The 12,871-nt window shown below is 42.6% G+C and overlaps 1 protein-coding gene across 1 annotated transcript in view; it reads right to left on the bottom strand.

Moving 5' to 3' along the window:
* The window catches only part of lmx1bb (LIM homeobox transcription factor 1, beta b), a 47,992-nt gene extending 38,754 nt beyond the window's left edge, over positions 1-9,238 (bottom strand). The window contains exons 1-2 of the mRNA XM_039804573.1: positions 8,789-9,238; positions 8,049-8,235 (exon numbers count right to left, since the gene is read on the bottom strand). Coding sequence (XP_039660507.1) covers positions 8,049-8,235; positions 8,789-8,927 — 326 coding nt within the window. The 5' untranslated portion in view covers positions 8,928-9,238. The remainder of the gene's footprint in view (positions 1-8,048; positions 8,236-8,788) is intronic.
* Between the last annotated feature and the right edge of the window lie 3,633 nt (positions 9,239-12,871).

The following is a 12,871-nucleotide window of genomic DNA, read 5'->3' as shown; positions in this document are numbered from 1 at the left end:
CCAAGATGGGCAGTCACACACACACACACACACACACACACACACACACACACACACACACACACACACACACACACACACACTCCCATGTCATCACGGCTGCACTGCAGATTCTCCACATCTGCCTTGCCTTACACCGCTTATAGCCCTGCACTTACCAAGCCCCCATCATCTCTGCCTCCCTCCCACGTCTCCACTCCCCCATCAGGATCATCCAAATATTTCCCCTCGCTGCTTTTTGAAGCTTCCATGGGTCACGGGACCTCATGCACAAATCATGCTGGTTTGCCGTGAGGGGGCCGGTCAGAGAGGAGGAGAGTGAGTCAGACGCATAGTAACCCAATCTGCAATGTTTTCAGACGGGGTTATTTTTCTTGCCAAGACAGCCATCACCAATCAGCGGCTGGTTCTAAACAGCGAGTTTAGGGAGCGCTCGCTGTAGATGCCGGTCCTGGCAGCTGATTTCAACCATATTCCCCAGCCACGCTAGGGGGAAGAGACGGAGAGTAAATTCAGAGAGCCTGACAGCCTGCAACGGTTTAACACGGGGGTTAGCCCCAAATACATAGCTCTGGGTTTATGTTGATGGATGGATAACCAAATCCATCTCATTGTTTGCAATAAAACATAGATGTTAGTTTTCACAATGTGACACCACACTTTGCCATGGTGCTGAATTATGATGAAGAGACAAAATTCAGTCAGCCACCAGTTTTTGGAACATGTACTGTATATTTCAGATGCAAGGGGAGGGAAATAACAAACTCAAATACACGAGGATAATAAAAGACTCAAGTCAGCTCTACAGTGTGTGGGCACAGGAGGTTCAATAACTAATGCAGAATTTTCATAAGCCCTAAAACCAGGCCCCGTAAACAGGACAGACAGAGCAGGATGAGCCAGTGTGGACCCCCCCACTCCCACCTGCAGAGCATACCAGTCCAGGGTGAGAGGAGATGCTGGGCAGGAATCTGCAAGTGCTGGTTAAAGTAATCACATTGGTTTCACTGCATCTGATCTGCAGTCTAACAGACTTCCAAACAGTTGAATGAGTAAATAAAGTGCCCCAGGGGACTCCCGCTGGAGATGGATTACCACAAGGGTGCACACACAAAAGGAGATGAAGCCCCACAACCCCGATGTGAGCCTCAGACAAAAGCCTAGCGTTGGACCTCGACCAGGGAACCGGCAAACTTTATTAATCTCATCCTAGACAGAACCCTCCTGCTATTGCAATCCACGGACTTCCAGACAGACGCATGCTCTGCTGTGAGCAGGTACACACTCTAAAATGACTGTGCATGCGTGTGTGTGTGTGTGCATCTGTGATCGGTCGCACAAGCGGGTGACCATATGTATTTGTACACGAGACGGTGAATGCATGGTTGTGTGCATTCGCTTGAGCAAACATTTTAGCATACTGTAGATGCACAAATGTGTGCCCGTGTGCGCATGAGTGTGTATGCGTCCGCTCGAGTGCTTAGACCTCATAGGATGAGTCTCATGCTCACTTGGCTGTGGAGGCCGAGTCTGGAGGGGACTAAGGGCCGTGGCATTCTGCAGCCCCATCCCACCCCGGTCCCCATTCTTCCCTCTTTCTGGGCCTGACACAAATAAAAGGATTAGGAGCCCCCGTTTCCGTCAGACCCTCCATTCAAGACAAAGCTCCGACCAGCTTAGTGTCACACTTAATGATAAAAGTGCAAATCTCTGTCAGTCACTTTGGGCAGGAATACCGGTATTTGGGAGGCTAATCTGATTTGATGAAGATTAAAAGGGGAAGGGGAGGGAGGGGGGGGGCAAAGAAATGTGTTTTGCTGTATCTGTACAAAAATCTAGACTGCTGAAATTCAGACATGCAGCAACTAAGATGAGGTGCTGAAATGTATCTTTTAAATACAGAGAGTGACTGTGAGGACGTGCAAGGAGCTTAGATTGGAGACAAAGAAAGAAAGAAGCAAAGAGAGGAAGCAAGTGTACACACACACACACACACACACACACACACACGTATGCGCCCACACCCTCACAAAAACCTGGGGTGTATGTAGACAAACACACTGCTCTGCCCATTCCCATGTAGAGCTAGAATGTGTGACGTGAGTGTGAGAGTAAGCCTTGGGCACACAACAGTCTGAATGCAGCACTTGCCACTATGATGCCAGTCCTCTCTAGTGTATCTGTGAAAAGCCTACGTGTTGGAAAAACATTCCAGAGTGGGATCATATATACACAGTTGGGGCCAGCAGCGATACTGCGAGCCAGCAGCAGAGGCCATGTCTCAATTTCTCATGCACGTTCGACCAGGCTGCCTGGAGAAACAAGTGTGGGCTTTTTCCAAACTATAGAAGCAGAATGAGACAAATAGATATGACACGTAATTGAAAACTAATGGGAATAATTCTGTAAATGTTACACTTTCATCTGACACACCGTAAGTGATATTTGAAATGAATAATTTCAGCAAAAATCCAGCCAGTAAAAAAAAAAAAAAAAAAAAAGTTTAAACATGTAATCTGGCAAATTGAAATTGAAAACATTTGCTGAGTGTGCGTATTTCTTGCCTGGCTACTTTAAGAAACCTATTACAGTGTTTCACAGATTTAGCCAAAATCTAATTTGCAAATTGCATCTAATGGTTTTGTGGTTGCCTTCCTTTTTTTGTTTTGTTATGAAGAGTTGTCATGCTGTGAAAATAAACCTGAAGGCCCATGGACTTGGAGCCAGTAATAAAAATCACTACATTGCCGAGCCGAGGGCTTTCGCTCCACCGTCACTGATTAGCATTCCCGGTTGACTGACATGTCCCACTGGCTGCCTAACAGCCGGCTTTAGGAGATGAGGTTAAATTGTGGCTACCAACAAATTGCATGCTTGAGTTCCTCTGCACCCCTCTGCTATCATCCAGTGTAATGTGAGCACACCAGGCAGATCCCTCTGCAGAGCCTTCTCCTCCCCTGCACTACAGCTCCCCCACATAAAGCCACAGAGACCTCTTTCCTCATCCCTCGCCACCAGTCTGGCCTCTAAAGTGGTGATGGGCATTACCGTGGCTGAGCCTCTGTGGCTTCCCAGAGCATCCTGCAAAGTGCTTTGTGTTCCAACTGCTGCTACACACACACACACACACACACACACACACACACACACACACACACACACACACACACACACACACACACACACACACACACACAGACACATATACACACTTTGTTCCCACTCATTTCTACTAAAATACACGGCAGCCTTTATAATATAAACCTTCGCGAAGTCACCTGATTTCACAACGTAATACTTAAGATTTACTGACAGCATCACTAAAAGCATCAAGTGAATATAAACAGAAGGCTATTGAAGCTTTTATAGACGTAGCTGGCGCAAAATATATAACAGCGCTATTCATATATACATGGATCGGTGTAAAACGATACATTTAAATCAAATATTTATCACTCAAAGAGCTATTTGTGGGAACCGGAAAGGACAAAAAAAAAAAAAAAACCTAGTTGCAGCTAGTGATGCAAATAAATACCACTCCAACAGGTCCTTTAATGGGTCTAAATATGCTGGGGAGGGTTAGCAAACCGTGAGATGACAGATGATGCATCCTAGTATGCTGCTGGGACAGGCCGAGCCATGTTGACATAAAACCCAATACTTCCTTACAGAGGAACGGGGCCAGCCTCATACTAGCTCCTCGCCGAGCACTAAAAAATCCCAGCAAGCTGAAGCAATATTATCCGGCTTAGTGTTCCTAACATTAGATTTGTCTCTCTGTAGAGGTCCTCTTTTATTTACCCAAGAGCAGTGGCTAAAGACACGTTTTTTTTTATCCTTTTTAGGGAGAATTAAAAACAAAAAGGAAGGAAAGTATAGCTGAAAGTTAGAAAGGCTTGCACAAAGGAACGCACACCCACAGATCTGAGCTGCTTCTTGAATACTGAGGACAGTCTTTAATTAAGTGCAAAACTACCCGCCTGGGTTGGCAACTCAAAGTACATCCTAGTTTTTGTTGGTGCGCGTACGAGCATTCGCAAAGTGCCAGGCCACGCGGGAGTGTCCTAGAGTGAGTAAAACACACACACCCGGTGAGCTAACACAGAAAGCCAGCCGTCAGCATCTCTCCGGCACACATTGCTGCGGAGTCCCAAGCACAGCTAATTAAAAAACAACAATTTCACAGGAGGGCACTCCAAACAGTTCTAAAAAGCACCTCTCAGCACACCGGGGGATCGTCCAGCGTACACGGGAGGTGAGACAGGTTCTGGGAGCTCGGCTTTTTACGGCTTCATCACTGCTGTGTTTTTCTACTACTCATACTACCGTGACCTGAATTTCATTTTGCTTACGGTGCGAGAATTTGAAAATTAGGGGGGGAAAAAATCTGCATGCTGCATGTATTTTGATAAGTTGCAAATGAAACATTCCTAAAATAACATTTTCAGCAGTCAGTTATAGAGGTATAGAGCATGGAGAAAAAAATAATAAAAAATCCACTGTGGAATGTGAGGTTTTTGTTGCATCAAGAGGACCCAAACGTAGGCAGCATGGTGTAGAATATAGTTTACTTAATGTTGTGTTTTTTGTAGTTGAAGCCCATGGCAGTTTCTAACAAGGTAGTCCATTACAGGGGTGTTGTCCAACACTTCGGTCAAGTGATAGGCCTCATTACATGGCTCCTTTTCAAAGCATCTGCTTGGTTAGAGGAAAGGTCTCCCTGGGGGGGGGGGAGAGATCTCTCTCTTCCTAATGATGTATAATTGACCTCCAAACACCAGGGCACAACAAACTCTCTCGGGGTGGTGTAATTCCACTCTACCTTTTACATACCGCCCGTCTCGTTCGAGCTTGTTCCTCCTCTACGGCTGTGGCTCCCCTCCCAACTGACAGCTCTGCCTGGCTGCCTTCGATTCCAACTCAAATATTCTCGCAAACGTCACAGCTATATCGCTGTATTTCTCCTCTTCTTAACCATATTACACCCCCCCCATCCCCCCTTCTGGAAAATATGCCTGACATCGGTACGTTTAAGATTTTATTTTTAGACCCTGAATCTTAAAGCAAAAATAAATAAATAAGTAAAAATCCCTCATTTACACTTTTCGTATCCAGACAGGGGTCAGCTGCATGGCACAAAAAGAGGCCAATGTAATCCAATCTTGTTACTATATAATTGCACTGTATATGGAGCAAGATGTTTTGAAACTGTGTTGGTGGGAGTTTTAATAACACGGTACACAATTGTTTTCCCCCGTCTACACTTAAATCTGTTCCAAAGGTGCGAAAAAAGACTGCTTGCCAATTCCTTGATTTATTATAGCTAGTGAGAGCTGATTACGGGGCATGAATCCGTTGCTGTAGGAATGTAATTAGGCACGAAGACCTCTGTAAGGCTAGGAGCTCTCTTCACGGCCCAAAGCAGTTTGTGGGCTGACAAATGCATCTTAAATGGGTGTCATAAAAGTCAAAAAGGTGCCAATTACATCTTTAAGTATCCCATCAATGCGAGTGGAATAAACAGGAAAAAAAAGGGATACTTCTTTCTGTGTGATGGAAGGACCCTCCAGCTATACTAGCCTTTAACATGAAAAAAATAAATAAAAAATAAGTGGGGGGAGGAGGGTGAAGAATTAAAAAGATGTAATGAATAATGAATAGTGTGGTTCGTCGGCCAGCAGGTTGTTGTGTTTGGCTGGGGTGATCGGACTTGCCACACAAGCTCTCGCCATTCGACGTGTAGCAGAGGAAAGGGGGGAATGGTCAGTTTTATACCAAATATGGCACTTCAAAAGCATGTCGGAAACTAAATGCCACAGGAAAGAGGAATATTTGGATGCAAAATAAATCTGTTTATGTCTCTATGTCTCTTCTCCACGCACACACACACACACACACACACACACACACACACACACACACACACACACACACACACAACACACACACACACACACACACACACCCCAAACAAATAAAAAAGCACAAAAGGCCGGCGCTATAACAGGCATGAGAAAGAGATCCTTCTCTGTGCCGGACTGCCTCAGCTTCCAGCCACCTCTGAGCCGTGACGCCGTGGCTCTGGTATCCCATAGTTACTGCTATGAATTTTCCATTGTTATCCGCCGACTACACTCCTGTCACAGAGCTGGATGAATGGCACGCATGGCAATAGATGTAACTCTTTGTTGCTTGCAAGGTATCTAGCAGAGAGCCATAATATCCCGGTAATCGAAGTAGAATTGTTAAAAAGGCCTGACACAAAAAGCTGAAAATGTAGTGACAAGCATGAAAAGCACTCACGCTATGAGAAACACAGGGCACCCCAGGGTCCTCGAAAGGCCAAAACAGCAACTTTCAGCATTGTTGTTATGCTTTCGTTACTATAGCCTCAATATTTACCTCCCTATACCTGCCATCTCTACTGCTTTTATGCCATCATTTAATAATTCAATTGACTAATTTGCCTTGCTCCATGACTAATGCCACTTCCTGTCATAGGCCTTATATAGCATGTACAACTTTATAGTAATTCACTTTGTAACAAAAAAAGCACAATTTCCAGAGCATTCTGATGTATCTATAATTTATGGAATTGTTCATTTTAGTGGCTGAAAAATTAATAATGTTGTTCTTTTATTTATTGTGTTAAATTTGGGAGAATAAATGATCAAAAATTATCAATATGCATTTAGTCTGCTGTTATAATCACACATTTTAACCAAAAATAAGTTCGATTTTTTTGTATGTTTCTAAACTGTGAAACGTGCAATTTAAAACTAAATTATGAATGCTTTTAAAATTGTGTGCGAGTGTGTGTGCGTGTGTGTGTGTTGTGTCACTGTCTACGTGGGGCACGCGTGCGCATAGGCCTATGCCTAAACTTGTAGGCCTAATTATTTTTTTCTCACTAAATCCACGTTGTTAGCGTGTTTAGCTTCCAAGCACCTTTCACTCAACATGAAGTAAAAAGCGCATATTGTTCTTCATTAAAGCGTTAAATTGTTGCCATGTCTCATATGCCGCACGCAAAAAAACACGTCACATCCAATAAAAATAAAATAGCCCCGAAATAAACTCAAATTTTAAAATAGCATACAATAAAAAATAAAAACTGCTATGGTAAAATAAATGAAGCACTATTTTCAAATCTAATAAAATAAAGCAAAACGAGGCATCCGATTTTCAGAGTAAATGCATTTGGGCTGATCGGAAAATAAATCTGAACTGCGCTGTGGTTATCAGGCTCAATAAAGAAAGCAAACAGAAATGATGTTTTTCCATATTATTTGGAATGAATGCGAGGCGGTTGATGGTGATGGGGAAAGGCCACATGATGCAACCAGGAAATACCTGACAGAAAGCGGAATCAAACAAACCGAGATTGTACGCCTGCACATTCTCGGGGCCTGAGTGGGATCACATCTTCTTTCTTTTTCTATTTTTATTTTGTTTTTATTTTTGTCATAAATGCGCTCGTTCCGCAGACACAAATGTGGAAATACCGTGGGCCACTGCGACAAGCTATATGACAATAATATATGAGCGCTAATGCCGGTGTGAGCACTCTGCGGCAGACATTGCCACATCTATCTCACACGCATTATTCAAACTGTTAGATGAAGTAAAAAAAATAAATAAAAGCTCTGATTTAATTCCACTTGTTATAATTTGGCAGGAAACACGTCATGTTTTAACTCCGGCGGAACAAGCATTGGCAACAGGTTGGGAAATGTATATCATACCTCCATATAATATTTTTATTGTTTTTAATTTTGTCAGAATTCACACGCACACACACATACACACGCACACACACTCACTCTCTCTCTCTCACACACACACACACACACACACACACACACACACACACACACACACACACACACACGGCCTCCAGGCCAGACAAAGCCATCACAATGCCTTTTTTTTTTTAAATCATTAACACCAACGAAAACAATCTGAAGAAATGCAGACAGGGAGAGAGAGAGAGAGAGAGAGAGAGAGAGCAGAGATTCTCCTCTCGCGAGTACTAATTGTGTGCTTACTGTTGGTAGTCGTGTTTGCAGTAAAGTTTCCTTTCTCGGAAGTAACAGCTGGTGGTGAGGGGCTGCTGACACACGGTGCACTGCAAACACTCCTCGTGCCACGACGAGTCGTTGACTCTCATCAGGAAGCGGTCGGAGATGGGACGCTGGCACCCTTCACACACCGAGGGATGGTGACAGTCAGTCCCTGCATGGAACAACAGAAAAGAGAGAGAGAGAGAGAGAGGGAGAGAGAGAGAGAGAGACAAGGCCTGAGTAAAGGACTGTAATGTCGGATTAGAATCCCAAAAAAGCGCTTAAAAAGGCCCGCACACTGGAGAAATCAATTGAGGTGAATGGTGTTTAATCAAATAAAAAAATAAATGAATAAAAAAAAAAGCAGGTTTTAATGAATGGATTTGATATTTTCTCTCCAATAAGGCCTGCAGATTAGGTCACTCCTGCAGCCTTTAGATGTCTGGCTCGCTTATGATGCCTTCACAATAACATGACAATAAAACTACATTCCCCCCTTTTTATCTGTAGTTTTATCTCCTTTGCATGCGTGGATATGAACTGTTCATGGTCGTTAGGTGTCAGGAAAACAAAAGCACTTGGGCATGCACGCACGGTAATGCTATCCAGACAGGAATAACAGTCTTGTGTTTGACCTCGCGCTCGCAGTTCCGAGTGATTTGCTGAGGTTTATTCGAAAAAAAAAAAAATCATCAAAAGATCACGAAGAAGATTGGGGGACTCACCGAGCATGACTCCGAGCGTGGCTTGTCCCGATCGCAGGGGATGATCTTCCATTTTTATGCCGTCCAGCATGATGCACGTCTCGGACTGTTCTCCCGCGGAGAGGCGCTCCAGTGACACCAGACCTGTTGCAATATCCATAAGAATACGGTCAGACTGGACGGGAGGATCCCGGGCGGGCACACACACAGCTGTCTGGAGGCAAAGCGAGGAAGCGAAGGCTGGAAACCTGTTGAAAGCCGCCCGAGTTCCGTGTGACAACAGCCTGCAGCTCGGAGGAGCAAAACTAGAAAATGACTAACTATGAAATGCAACAACAACAACAAAAAACTCTGTTGCTCGCAATAGTTAAAAGGTAACGGCAGTGTTAGCCGGGCTACACAAATCCCAAATGTGTCAGGAGAAGCGTGGAGAGACAGAAAGGACACAATAAAAGTGGAGAAAAAAAAATAACTCTCTCAACAGTCACCTGTTATATGATTAGAGGACTGAGAGGGGGTAGGGGGCGGTAGGAAGCTGTATCCTCTCGTCCTCGAGCCGACGGGGAGAAAGCCGCCTGCCAGGGATCTCTTCACGTTTTGTTAAAGGTGAGAAAAAAAGGAATGCAACGCAACTTGACAACAAATCCCAAAAAATAACAAGCGTGTCTGCGTGGAGATGTCCCAGTGGCAGGAACTCTTTGGAAGGCAGCAGAGACGGTCGGTCGGTCGGTCGGTCGGTTGGTTGTGTGCCTGTCGCTGCAAAAGTCTGAGATCGAGATTGAAGCGAGTGGATCCTCCCACTCCTACATGCATGGCTACACTTTTTTTCATCCCACCCCCCCCCCCCCAATTCACTGCCATTGGGATGCTATTGGAGAAGAGTACAGTGCGGCTGCACACAGTCCAATAACAACACACACACACTCACACACACACACACACACACACACACTCGCGCACACGGATTCAAGCGTAAAGAAGAGCACAGAGAGAAAAGTGATATTTCAGAGGCCTGGCTGCACAAGGAAGCAACAATGCAGTGCTATATCATAATAATAACAACACTACTAGTAACCTACTACTAACTAATAACAAAAAATATTATTGCACTCAAATGTAATATATATATATATATATATATATATATATATATATATATATATATATATATATATGAACTTAAATAAGTTGAAGCGAGATAATGCAGGCTATACCTTCTACTTGCATCACGAATTAATAAGTCATATTTCCGTCAGTAGTGACGAATACAGACGAGCATGGCTCTTTTGTGTATTGTTTCCAGAGGAAGCTGCTATCCCCCTTTCAGCTGATGCACCTGGCGATCCGCGCGGTGATAACAGCACCGCGCCATGGCTGGCCACCTCTGGCTCAGGGAAAAGCACCAATAATAGTAATAATAATAATAATAATAATAATAATAATAATAATAATAATAATAGTAATAATAATAATAATAATAATAAAATTAATAAAACGGAAGAGCGTTAGGGTCACATGTGAATTATGTATTTGAGTTCTGACTTTAAACTCTAGAACCCAAATGCATGTTTCACACTGGCCCTAACCCTCTTCCGTATAATAGTAATTCGTATAGGGCCTTTGCTGTATTTATTTAGCAAGAACTCAGCATCTATATATTTTATTCCATGATGTATGAGCCCTCAGCAGAATCAAGCAACCCAATGTGAATACTTGAAAATCCCACCTACGCATAATAATAATAATAATCATAAAAAATAAAATAAATAAAAAGATAGGCTTTATATAGCCTATATATCTGTGTCGAGATGTGATCAAGACGTTTGCGGAGGTGCGGAGGACTGTTGCACTGAGGCCTGTCTGATATTACGTGGCTGCTAATGGGATTGGGCGCTGCTTCCCATGTCACGCTGCACGAGAGCCTCATTGTTATCAAGGTCTTTAAAAAAATAAATAATAATAATAATAAAAAATAGCTCTATAGCTACACAGCCAGGTAGGAAAACACAAGACTGGACGCATGGGACACACGATTTAAGGAGACAAAGCAGCGTTACTATACCATCAGATCAGCTCATGCATGGCAGTCTTTATTTTATTTTTTTTAATTTCAAATAAAGGCTAATCTAGTGCTCATTTAAAGACAACGGAGGCACGAAGAGAGTTGACTGACTGACCGAAACGGTATAGGCCTAATAATAGTCCTAACTTTATAATAATGATTAGGCTATATTTTAACAATAGCCTAAGTTGCAGAACATTATATTATGGAAACAAAAGCTGTCATGTGTCAATATTTCACATATTTTCACTGTCTGCTGCAAGGAAAAAAGAAAGAAAGAAAAAAACAGATGCACATTTTTCTGCAGAATCATTATTACGTGTCTACCATAGACTGCATACAATAGGGCTGCTGTATACGCAGCGTTTACCTTCAGCCCAAAGGCCTTTAGCTGCTGTTCCTCATGTCCTCTGTGGAGCATCCAGCCGATGACCTGTAGCCCACTTTGGGAAACAGAGAGCGGACTGTTGGCGTTGCCCTCTGCCGGTCACTCAGAGAACTGCTGCAGGATGTATGGGAAAAGAAAGAGAGGAGCCAAATACACACAGGAAATGAATATTTCCACCTATACTGTCACTTTTTTTTTTTTAGAATGACATTAGAACTATCACAGGCGTGTTTAAAGACATCACAGATAAATAGGCCTTTAATATGAATACTGAAACTTAATGTTTGTTTCTTTCATTACAGCACACATATCTACACTTGCTGTGTTAAAATCAGTCCATAGATGCCAGTCATGAAGTCATCCAGCCCCGGCTTTAGCTGTCCCCCTTTCTATTTCCAGCACTTCTATCAGCATGGGGTCAATTACCTCCGCCTCGCACTATATTGGATTATCTAACCTCTAAGCAGCATTATGAGCTGAGCTATATCAATACAATATAGGCTAATCAATACTTAAATTTTTTTAAACATATAATATAGCCCGTGTTACCTCCCCAACACCACCACCCTCCTCGTCGGTTCATTCAGCAGTTCTCGGCCAGGTCACTTGTGTGAATGAGGACATCAAACATCCATTCAATAAATCAATCCGCCAACTTTTAGCCGGCGGTGTTTTAATGAGCCTCTACATGACAAGCCCTCCCACGCCTGCTGCTATAAGGCAGGAAGAAGAGGAAGAAGAGGAAGAGGAAGAAAAAAAGCGTTGCAGCAGGTGTGCAGTAGCCCACAGAAAGCAATGGTCTCCTAAAGTTAAGCAATTGACTTTAAAGTAAGCAGAACTGTTGCATCCATCGGAAAGGTAAGAGAGCATTATAATGCGCCATTATAGCACTGCACATTCCCGCAAGCTGCTGCGGCTGCTGCTGCGGATGTTGGGATTTCGATTAGAGTGTAAAGACTCTGGAAATTAATTAAAACAGAAAAACATGAAGTTTTGAATGCAGAAGAAGAGCAAATTATTTCGCAAAACAAAAAAAAGCGCGAAAATATGATCCTGCGTTTCCAGAGCTAAGTTCTAATATTGCGAAAACTTGCGCACACTTTTGCATGCAAATAGTCGGATTTGACATTCACAACGGAAGTTTGTGCGAGAGTGCTTTAAGAAAACGAAGATATCTACTACCAACAATTATCAGCGGTAATTGTGTTATTACGCCTATTTAAAATAATGTGTCATTTTGAATGAACGTATAACTGTTCTGGAAAGATAAAGAATTAGTACAGCAGGGAACAAAATTCGCAGTAGCCTATATATATATATATATATATATATATATATATATATATATATATATATATATATATATATATATATATATAGGCTACATTAACACAATTAAATAGGGTACATGGAATTAGCATATATCTTTCAATCCGCTAAATATACATATATATATATATATATATATATATATATATATAGATAGATAGATAGATAGATAGATAGATAGATAGATGGATAGGCTACATTAACACAATTAAATAGGCTACATGGAATTATTTCTCGACTTCGTTGCATTTAAATCTCATCCAAACAAACGCATCAATCAAATTAGAATCTAAACATATAGACCATTTTTCCTACTTTAATTACA

Source organism: Perca fluviatilis, chromosome 6 (genome assembly GCF_010015445.1).
Source record: "Perca fluviatilis chromosome 6, GENO_Pfluv_1.0, whole genome shotgun sequence".
In the NCBI taxonomy this organism is placed as follows: domain Eukaryota; kingdom Metazoa; phylum Chordata; class Actinopteri; order Perciformes; family Percidae; genus Perca; species Perca fluviatilis.
This window is presented reverse-complemented; position numbering and strand designations above follow the sequence as displayed.